This window comes from Triticum dicoccoides, chromosome 3B, assembly GCF_002162155.2.
Source record: "Triticum dicoccoides isolate Atlit2015 ecotype Zavitan chromosome 3B, WEW_v2.0, whole genome shotgun sequence".
In the NCBI taxonomy this organism is placed as follows: Eukaryota; Viridiplantae; Streptophyta; class Magnoliopsida; order Poales; family Poaceae; genus Triticum; species Triticum dicoccoides.
This window is the reverse complement of record NC_041385.1, coordinates 560,912,327-560,922,400: the sequence shown is the minus strand read 5'-3', so window position 1 is coordinate 560,922,400 and position 10,074 is coordinate 560,912,327. Positions and strand designations below refer to the sequence as shown.

The window sequence follows — 10,074 nt, the reverse complement described above, 5'->3', positions numbered from 1 at the left end:
GAATTATTTATAATAACTGTTTTCTATATATATTTATAGCGTGAGAGAGGATGGAGGACTTTTAAGAGACCAGGAGTGGATGCCTTTTTGGAGCATCTTGCGAAGTTCTATGAAGTTGTTGTGTATTCTGATCAATTAAGTATGGTAAGTTTTATTCATTAACTATTCAGTGTGTGTGTGTGTGTGCAAAATCTAACTCAAATGAAACTTTATTACATGTGTAGTACGTTGATCCTGTTATGGAAAGACTGGATACAAAAGGCTGTGTCCGGCACAGGCTATCAAGAGTTGCAACTAAATATGTGAATGGAAAGCACTACCGGGTATGGGGATCTTACCTGCTGCTCCTGTGATTAATTGTGTAGCTCAACACCCATCACTCTAGAAAGTTCGTAAATATGTTACATATTGTGTAGCTCAATTGTGTATGGGGATCTTACCTGCTGCTTCTGTTGTTAATTGTGTAGCTCAATACTCATCAATCTGGAAAGTTCGTTAATATGTTACATATTGGGTGAAACAGTTTATTTTATTGATGCTTTAATTTAAACCCCCCTATCTGTCAGATAAGTCTCATGTATCCTGTGTGATGTCTTTTGAAATGTATAGTCTTCCTAGTAATTTAGAAGATGCTAGGCTATATGTTGGCACAACATGGATTGAAATACGTTAAATGCTAGAACTGGTCGCACATACTTTTACTTTTCTTACATCTTGACAAGGTTTGTTATCTGTTGCACAAAATTATTAGCGATCATGACTTACATCATGCATTTTTGTTTTTGATAGAACTTTGAAGTATTTTTTTAGAGTTGTCACATGTTTACACTGTTGTAGTTTATTTTTTTACAGCACCACTGTGTCACCCCTATAGGTTGGGTTATAGAGACATGCTATTATGCATAGCATGAGTCATGCCTTCTCTTACAAGTTTTTTTTTGGCAACATATAGAGAGTTGCATAGCTTTATGTGCATATATGCTTTTGCACTATTTTGGGGTTTCTAATGACCTTCATGCTGCCACCGATTTTGCGTTGCTGGCACCAGGAGTGTGCTGCTGGCATCATTGCCGTTGGACTGCTGTGGGCCTCCCCCTGTTGACTAGAATGGACCTCCCCCTTGGTGTATAACCAGACTCTGACCCTTAGCCAACTCATTCTAAAGCATAATCCAACCCGGTCCTACCTTGTTAACTGTGGCCTATTTCAAAGTGTCTGGATGCGAGTGCATTAGAGGACCCTAGCCCTTTTAGGCCCTGATGAACTAGGCCTATTACCAGACCTAGTTGGGAGGGGCTGCAATCATCCCATATGTATTGATAGGGCTAAGGCCTCTTGTAGGGGTGTTCAATCATGAATTGGGACAAAATGTCTAACCCGGCTACTTGATAGCCTAGTAGAGTCGTAATTGTATTGACCGGCTTGAGCTATTTGGGCAGTGTGAAAAAATGAGTAGATGGACCGTGGCAGTTTTTGGACGATTTGAGGAAACTGTTTTTGAACACCCCTAGCATCATGTACTGGTTATTTCTCCCCACTTTTTCAGTTACATATTATATGCCTTGAAGTTGTCTAGTCGAAATAAATTCTATAGAGATTAATCATGGAAATTTGTTCATTTTAATACAATCACCTTATGGTAGATCATGCTGCTTATATCTGGTGATTAGTTACTGAATAGTTTGCTGACAATTCCCCATTAGGTCATTCTTTTGGTGATGAATAATGCTTGTTCAATCCTATTGAAATGTGGTAAATATTATTCTAAAAACCTGTCAATATTATAAGGTCTTAGTAACATATTTATTGAGGCAATGTGATCTTTCCTGATTTTTAAAGTATCTGATGTTCTGCAGTGCCATGCAATTGTCCCATCTTACATTATGTTGTCATTTTTTAGGATCTGTCAAAGCTGAATAGAGACCCTGCACGAGTTATTTATATCAGTGGGCATGCTCTTGAGTCATGCCTGCAGCCTGAAAATTGTTTGCCGATCAAACCATGGAAGCTTGAAGCTGAGGACACTCAACTGATTGATCTTATTCCATTGCTTGAATGTAAGACCTATGGAATTGAATTTTTTTCTTCCAGTTTTTGTGTTCTGCTAGGTGTTGCCACCTTTGAATCTTGATAAATTGACAAATCCTGCAGATGTCGCTACGGCAAGAGTTTCTGACATCAGACCTGTCCTTGCATCCTTTGAAGGCCGTGACATCGCTGCTGAATTTCTTGAGCGTTCAAGGTAAGCAATTGTAATTTTATCAGCTACAGGCTTCTAGTTGCTTCCAGATGTAGTGTAGGTAATCTATTTTTGGAATATAAGGTGAATCCAACCTGTTTAATGCTTTCCAAAGCTAACAATTAGTGTTACGACTACAATTTTATGCATCACACCCCATCAGCTTGGCAGAGCTGTTTAGTGACTTGAGTCCGTGCCGCAAAGAAACAAAATATTGGTTGTCACACTAAACTGGGCATCATGCAACAGTTTGTCCAACAAGAAAGTAATTTATCAGGTTAAACCAAAGTACACAAACTACTCCTGCCGTTATGATTGGTAGTGATTGTTTTTGTTCTTAACGGGACAAAAAAAGTTGAGAGTTTCCTTGCTCATACTGCCATAACAGAATTTGTGGCCAACCTTAATTTGGTTCAAATTACTGGCATGTATACGCACGACAGGTTTATGACCATGTTATATACTGATGATATATTCTCAATGAAGTCTGCTAAAGGTAGTTTTGACCATATTTTTGAAGCAGACCCATATTTTAGGATGAATTGAACTAAACTTTGCCTTCGACTTGTTTTTAACATTTTCTGGTTGTCCTGGTGAACATGGAGACGCTTAAAATGTTTTAGTTTAATTCTGGTGTACGCTCGCTGCCTTGCTCCTCAGTGAGAGACGTACCATTCGTCCAAAAGTATCAAGCAGTGGACGTAAAGTGGACAAACTACTTGTTACTTAAACAATATATATATAGCATGTATGAAGCTGAATCATAATTATAACACTGAAGAGCATAGTAACTTCCATAATGCAAGTAAGAGGCTGCAGTCTTGCAGGAATTTTGATAAAAAAAATTAGCACATGCCACTCACTTAAGTTGTGTTTTCAGCTCATACTACCGCGCGCCAGTGAGGCAAGTGGTAGCATATCCTGAAAATCCCCTTTTCCAATGATCTAAAGTCTAAACACATGCAGCAACTGATTGTGTGCATTAGAATGCACTGTTTGATAATCACTCTCTTAGACCCTGCTTGCCAACTTTGAAAAATATGCGTCCGGATTAAATTATAAATGTAAATCAACGTGCACAATAATTAACCTTCAACAACTGCCAGTCACTTGGGGACTGTTTGGTTTCCAGCCGCCAAAGGTTGCCTGACCTAAGGTTAGGCTAGGCGCACATAATTTCTTAGGTGAGTGAGTGTGTTCGGTTAGCTGTCACACTTGTGGCCTGTGACTTTACTAGTCACGTTACTCATGAGTACAGACTAGTTTTTTTTACGACACTGCCCTGAGGGGTAAATCGTTACTTTTTTTGGCTTAGTTGTAGCAAAGTTAGCTTTTAACCAAATAGGCCCTTTGAAATGACCAGGTTTATTGCCAGCATATCATTTTTAATTTTTGTGCTAATTACAAATCAACTCATGTGATGTCAAGTAGATATTATTTCATATGTATAGAGGATTGTTATTTATAAGAATTGAATAAGATATGGATCAAAAGGAAGAACCGATTATATTGGTCTATACTAGTGATCTAAACAGTCTTGTATTAGCTTACAGAGGGAGTACATGTTAATCCACCAATCATATTGGTTTTGTTTCTGAGGGGTGTCTGGTTGATATTTTAGTTTCCAGCTTTTTGTAGTGTACTCCCTCCTTCCATCTATATAGGGCCTAATGCGTTTTTCGAGGCTAACTTTGACCAAATATTAGAGCAATAATATATGACATGCAACTTACACGAAGCACACCGTTAAATTCGTGTGTGAAAGGAGCTTTCAATGATATAACTTTCACATTGTGCATGTCATGTACTATTAATCTTGTCAATAGTCAAAGGCGGTCTTAAAAACACATTAGGCCTTAAATAGATGGAAGGAGGGAGTATAATCGTGGTAGGCTCCAGCAATCAGTTTAGGTGTGAAGTGCTACTTAGCTTGTATTTCAGCGACTATTTAGAGCAATCTTTGACAAAGTGGAGGTTTCCTGAAGTGTTGAAGTGCTGCTTAGCTTCCTTTTTTCCAGACCTAATCTGACGGGATCAGAAGGAAGTTAGGTTTTTACCTTCCTAGGTTGTGGTACTGCTTTAGGAACTTCCTCTGTTGTAGAACTGTAATGCTCGGTGAAGAACTTTTAATGTGTCTGAAATATGAATTGCTAACCACTCAGCCACCAAACTATATATGAACTTGATGGCCCTTCTCAACTTTTGATATTTGCTTATTCACATAGTTGTCCTGGGATCCTTTGTTTAATTAAGAGGTTCTTTATTCATCATTTTGCAGGCGCGTGTTTGAACAAAAACAGCAACATGCGTCTGGACGCATTTGGCGGCGATGATGAATGAATCTGCTGGTAGGGAAGCAGATCATTCCACCAACTTCAATACACCTAGAACTTTTTTTAGAACTGTAAGACTTGTCTTTGTAATTTTGTCAACTTTGATTTCAGAAATCGCCTACTTTTGGTAATTGCATCATGTTTCAATTACTATAGGTGTCTTGGACTGATGTCTGGCCAAGCTATATGAGAATTTCATGATCATGCGAGGCGCATGTCAATTTAAAGTTCACTTTGTTGACATTTGACAATATGATAATTTGTTAAAAGGAGCTTCCAGTATTATGTTTCATTGATTGCTGTTACCCAGCAAAAAAAAAGGTGCGGTTTTACAAGGTCAACTGATGTGGTTTAATAATTGTTTGTTGTGTTATTGGTATTCCCGAACCCTATATGGTGGTAGGTTTACCTCTTTATTTGAACGGCTGATACTGGTCCTGGGAAGCGAAAATTCGTACTTCCTCCAATCAATATGTACTACTGTTTTTGTCAGCTTCAATACCACGCCTTTAAAATGTAAGCACTTATAAAACATGATTAAAAAGGATGGGGGATTTGGATATGTGATTATTGTACCAGATTTCTGTGCACTCTCCTTGTACCTCAAACCCTCCACAAGCGTGTTGGACAGCTCGGTCATCACCTTGACCCAAAAACACCATCCAACCGGTTCACCAAAGCCAGCCAAACATCTGGGTTGTCCGGCACTCCTCAAACCCAACCCACATGTGGGATTGATATGTGGACATCTGGATGTGTCCGCCACGTCAGATTTGACATGTCTTATCTATTACAAATCTTGACATGTCTGATCTATTACAAATCTTGACATGTCTGATCTATTACAAATCTCTCCAAATCTTCTCCAACATAGCCTGGCTTGCCATCTTCCTCTCATCTATTCTACATTGCCCACATCGTGAAAATGGACAAAACTGGCCCTTATCTGAAACTTCAACACGAAATGGCCCCAATCTGATTTTTTTTCACGAAATGGTCCCTTTTGCATGACGCTCTGGGCTAGGGCATCATGCTATTTGACATGGTGCCCTAGGCCGGGGTGCCATGCTACATGTCGCTACCATGGCGCCCTTGCCCGGGGCGTCATGCTCTCTAGCATGGCGCCCTAGCCCCGGGCGTCATGCAAAAGAGGGCCATTTCATGAAATATTTTCAGATTGAGGTCATTTTCTGTTGAAGTTTAAGATAAAGGCCAGATTTGTTCATTTTCACGCCCACATCGCCCCTTTCTAGCTTTGCCCCCACCCTAGCTCTGACGCAACCCTCAATCCACAACGCAACTACCGCTGGACAAGGTCGCCGCCACCCCGTTGCCCTGGTACGTCCTAGAAGGCCGCCTAGCTGTTTTTTATTCTTCTTGTCATTCATAGGTAAATGATGGATTCGTTCGATGATGACTATGAGAACAGGGGCTTTGATGAATTCATATACAAAGATTTTATCGATTCTTTGGATTCAGACGACAAAGATGCTGAAATGATGATGATGAACATTCAAGAAGTATAGAAGCACAGAAAAAGGTTAAAATTGTTGGTTTCATACTGTTTTCAAAATCATTAATTTGTCATTTTTGTGTAGCTCATGTGTATTTTCTGATGAAAATTTGCATACATGCAGTATAAATCATATGACATTGTGTATTTTTTCAAGAGTAGTTTGAAACTTTGAAACATTTGTTTTGATATTTTTTTAAAAAAAGAGAAGAGCTCAATGGAGTTCGAGCACCAAAACGCATTTCTGCTGCCGCGAGCCTCAGGCCCCACAACCTCGGACGAGACGAGTCATAGAAATGCCAGCGATTTCCGTTTGGATTTATCGTGGACGCGGGAGCATCGCGTGGCCGAGTCCGGAGCCCTCTCCCTCGCGCGTGTTTCCACCGCATAATTGCGGACAAGTGGACGTGTCCGCGACGTGCGCGTCCATACTTGTGGAGAGTACCGGGGCAAAGAGCATTGCACACCGGCGGTAGGAGCGACACGGCGGCGATGCAGGCGCGCGCGTTTCCCCCGTGCCTGCCGGGCCCCGGGCGCAACGGCCTCTTTCTCGGCAGCTTCGGCAAGAGAGCTCCTGCCGTCTGCGTCCGAGCCGTTGACGGGCCTTCGGCCGCCGCAGCCGTTGCCGACCTCCCGCCCGCGGAGGTCACCTGGCAGATCGTCGTCGGTGCTGTAGGTCGGTCCATGCGTCAACGCTTGAATTGTTTCTCGCCTTCCTCCGGCTTTCTCTTGTATCTGATGGTATCTGCCGGCTTTCGGTCCTCTTCCTTCTGCAGCTGGAGTGACGCCGTTCGTCGTTGCAGGGGTCGAGTTCGGCAAAAGAATTGTGAGTTCCGGCTCTGTTTCTTGCCCTTCTTTGAGGTCGTGCTTGCTGTTCGTTGGCTGCAGGAAATATCTGATTCTATTGCGCAAAATATTAGCACCCTTTGCCCTCTGAATTCAGCGCAACACCGTGAACCAGCCGCTAAGGAAGTATTAATACTCTAGTTTACTTAGAGCATCTCCACTCGTTCGGCGTCCCAGATATGAAAATAGTGCCTCCTGGGGCGAGCCGGCGTTATTTTCGCCATACGGACGGTCGGGTTCCCACTCGCCGCCCCAAGTTGGCCCCCAGACGCCTTATTTTGAAAATATAGTTCGGCTAAAGTTTGAAGAATTTGGACGAAATTCATTTATATTTGTACATAATTTAAAAGACATAACTTAATACCTGCCGAGGAGCTTGTAGAAGGCGGTGTAGTCATCGTCGTCGACGTCGTTGTCGTCCTGCACGCCGCTGCTGTCCTTGCTGCTGCCCTGCCCTGGGTCGCCTTGGCGGACGGGGTTGGTGGGCGGCGGTGCCTCGTCGTCGCTGTCCTCGAGGACGATGACGCCGCCCTCGTCGCGGTCGCGGTGCCGAGAGGCGATTTCCTCGAGGGCGCGGCGTTGGTGCTCTATCTCCAGCTGGATGTAGTCGTCCCACGCCCATTTAAGGCCGGTCTCTTCGTCGGCGGCCATGGCCTCGTGCTCCTTCTTCACGGCGAGGTGCCCCGGCTCGGTCTTCGGCTTGACGAGGCGGGAGGAGGGAGGAGAGGGGCCACGGCCGCCCTCGTTGATGACGAGAGCGCTGCCGCGGGTGCGCCTCCCGAGCGGCGTCTCCACGGGCTCGACCTTGATGGTGGCGAGCGGCGCCATGCCGGAGGAGCGGGAGGAGGAGGAGGAGGAGGAGGAGGAGCCGCCCGCCATGCGCCTTGGCGGCTGCAGGGGGCCGGGGCCAGGGCCGCCGGGTACTCGAGCGGCGACTCGTTGCTGCCCTCGAGGTGCTCGAGGAGGGCGTGGAGCGTGCGCACGGGGACGCCCCACCACAGGCAGCGACCGTCGGCGTTGTGACACCCCTCACCGGTGCGTTGTTGGTGGAGGCGAGCTGCTCCTCGTGGCGGTACTGGAAGTACACCGTCCACAAATCGTGGTTGTCGGTGGCGTACTTCGGAAGGCCCCGCACCTCCTCCAGCAGGGACGCCCGAAAGCGTGCGATCTCGACGACGCGGCAGTCGGCGTCGGTCGGCGGGGGGACAGGGACGCCTTCGGCGCTGAGCCCCCACGAGCCCGGCACACGCATGTCAGGCGGCGCCTGGTAGTTCGCCTCGTGGAGGAGGTACGCCTCCCACTTGTGAAGGTGGCGGTGGCCGAAGCCGTTGGCCGCCGCTCCGTCGCCGGGGAATTGCTCGCCCATCGGCGGCTGTCGGCGTCGGTGGCTATAGATAGAGAGAGAGAGGAGGGGCGTCGGCGGCGAGAGAGGAACTGTGGTGAGTGAGTGTTCGGCCAGCGGCGAGGGAGAGCGGTTTCTATAGCGGCGGATGGGCGGCGAGCGGGCGGCAACCGTGTGGACGCGTGGCGGGAAAGGGCGGGGTGCGCTGCGGCGCGCCTTCACTGCGCCGCCGAGGAATCAATGGAAGGCTGACCGGCGGCAGCCTTCGCATTGATTCTCGTGGGAAACCGAGGCGATGAGGACGACGAAGACGCCCAGTTGCTGACTCGGCGGGTCCACATGTTTTCGTGCCGAATTCGTTTCCCACAGCGCCCCTCAGCGTGCCGGGTTTGGCCTGGGGCCGCCGACGCCAATTTCGGACCTAATAAGCGAAAATTAGGTTCTTGGGGGCCCGACTGGGCCGTATTTTTTTGAGCCAGCGATAAAAAAGGGGCCTGAAGAAGTCTGTTTGGGGGGCGAGTGGAGATGCTCTTAGGGTTGTAAGCTGTCTTCCCACTGAAATCAGTCAGGCCACCGGATCCACAGCTGATATATACCCTTCCATACTTGGTCATTATCGCTTACTTTGCTTTATTATGGACGTTCTTCTCTTTGTTTAGATTGAACAAAAGAAATGTGAGATCTGTGGAGGCTCTGGCCTCGTAATGAAGGAAAATCTATATGTTCGATGCCAAGGGTGTGGTATGCACTCTATGCTTCAGTTTCACTGCACTTCTCCCGTAGCGAGAGCAGATTTTTGTTTACTCTTCGGTGTGCAGACATTGTGACGCTGTGCTGTCCTGCTTCTTTGTCAGGTGGTTTTCTTCCATGGCAGTCGTGGAGAAGATTCTTCAAAGGGTGAAAATCACCAATCACATGTCACCTCGATATTGCTAGATAGAACTAGAGACTGTATGGCCATGTGGTCAGTACATTGTGTTTAATTGCGTTTCAGTAAAGTAAGTTAGACTGATCGTTCCCAAAGAGAAGAAGCACTCCAGACTGTAGAGTTGGTGATGCATATTCTCGACTAGAAATGGCCAAACACCAATCAAAAAGTGCATCACGGTGCGTTGCTTCTATTCGAGATCATGCTCTGGCCCTCATGGTGCTTCTGTTGAGTCAAATACGCTGCAAAGTACTCCTACACTACTCCCTCTGCATCAAAATAAGTGACTCAACTTTGTACTATTCTGCCGTGCGTGGAGCTTATCTTTCAGATCACCTGGTGGCACGCCTTCGTCGCACTAACTTTTCGTTTTTTGGACCCCGATAACGTCAAAACATTTGGGATTTGACCATGGCAAATCGAACGTTTTTTATGACAATTTTAATTGGCAAGCATGGTAACTCCGTGCTGAGTGTTTTTTTCTTTTTGCCAGAAAATTGCCGTGCAAGTCAACTAAACTTCCTCGGGTTACTAAAATTGTCATCGAAAACGTTTAATTTGCCATGGTCAAATTCCAAACGTTCGGAATTTATCATTTCCATTTTTTGGGGGGATTCGTTTTCGAGACGTTACTGACTTGGAACACTATCGCACGTGTATCTATCTACATAATAAGAAGAGAGATGCTACACCCACCGAGCATACCTACGAAATTATATCTATGTACTTTTTTGGCAATATTTGATTGGAAATAGAGGGAGTGTTGGGCCGACACTAGGGGAGGGTGTATTTGTAAAGATCGGTAAAAATTACGTAGGGTGACTTTAGGTGTAGGATTATTGCAGTAAAAAAGCTAAGAGTCCTCCCCCCCCC

At 45.5% G+C, this 10,074-nt stretch overlaps 2 protein-coding genes across 4 annotated transcripts in view; both read left to right on the top strand.

Annotated features, from left to right (window-relative positions):
• Positions 1 to 4,930, top strand: part of LOC119277073 (mitochondrial import inner membrane translocase subunit TIM50-like) — a 7,523-nt gene extending 2,593 nt beyond the window's left edge. The window contains exons 6-11 of one of the 2 annotated variants that reach the window (XR_005136932.1): positions 40 to 144; positions 225 to 323; positions 1,901 to 2,057; positions 2,152 to 2,242; positions 4,518 to 4,643; positions 4,729 to 4,930. Coding sequence is in view for 1 of the 2 variants with exons in the window: in XM_037558290.1 (XP_037414187.1) it covers positions 40 to 144; positions 225 to 323; positions 1,901 to 2,057; positions 2,152 to 2,242; positions 4,518 to 4,572 (507 nt within the window). In the remaining variant the exon portion in view is untranslated. Of the gene's footprint in view, positions 1 to 39; positions 145 to 224; positions 324 to 1,900; positions 2,058 to 2,151; positions 2,243 to 4,517 lie in introns of both variants that reach the window. The other variant, XM_037558290.1, reaches the window with a different exon arrangement.
• Positions 4,931 to 6,433: 1,503 nt separating this feature from the next.
• LOC119277072 lies at positions 6,434 to 9,536 on the top strand. Of its 2 annotated transcripts, XM_037558288.1 has the most exons (4): positions 6,440 to 6,761; positions 6,862 to 6,911; positions 8,933 to 9,014; positions 9,128 to 9,536. In XM_037558288.1, exons 1-4 carry the CDS (start codon positions 6,578 to 6,580, stop codon positions 9,172 to 9,174), a joined length of 363 nt encoding a protein of 120 aa, XP_037414185.1. In that variant the 5' UTR covers positions 6,440 to 6,577; the 3' UTR covers positions 9,175 to 9,536. The 2 variants fall into 2 exon arrangements, with proteins under 2 accessions (XP_037414186.1, XP_037414185.1); XM_037558289.1 differs by lacking the exon at positions 8,933 to 9,014 and having other exon boundaries at positions 6,434 to 6,761.
• Positions 9,537 to 10,074: the final 538 nt, after the last annotated feature.

Bases quoted from the DNA above. Each gene is read 5' to 3' on its own strand.
- LOC119277072 (XM_037558289.1), top strand. From the start codon at position 6,578: ATGCAGGCGCGCGCGTTTCCCCCGTGCCTGCCGGGCCCCGGGCGCAAC. The intron at 6,762-6,861 runs GTCGGTCCATGC...TTCCTTCTGCAG, and splicing joins GATCGTCGTCGGTGCTGTAG to CTGGAGTGACGCCGTTCGTC. The intron at 6,912-9,127 runs GTGAGTTCCGGC...CTTCTTTGTCAG, and splicing joins TCGAGTTCGGCAAAAGAATT to GTGGTTTTCTTCCATGGCAG.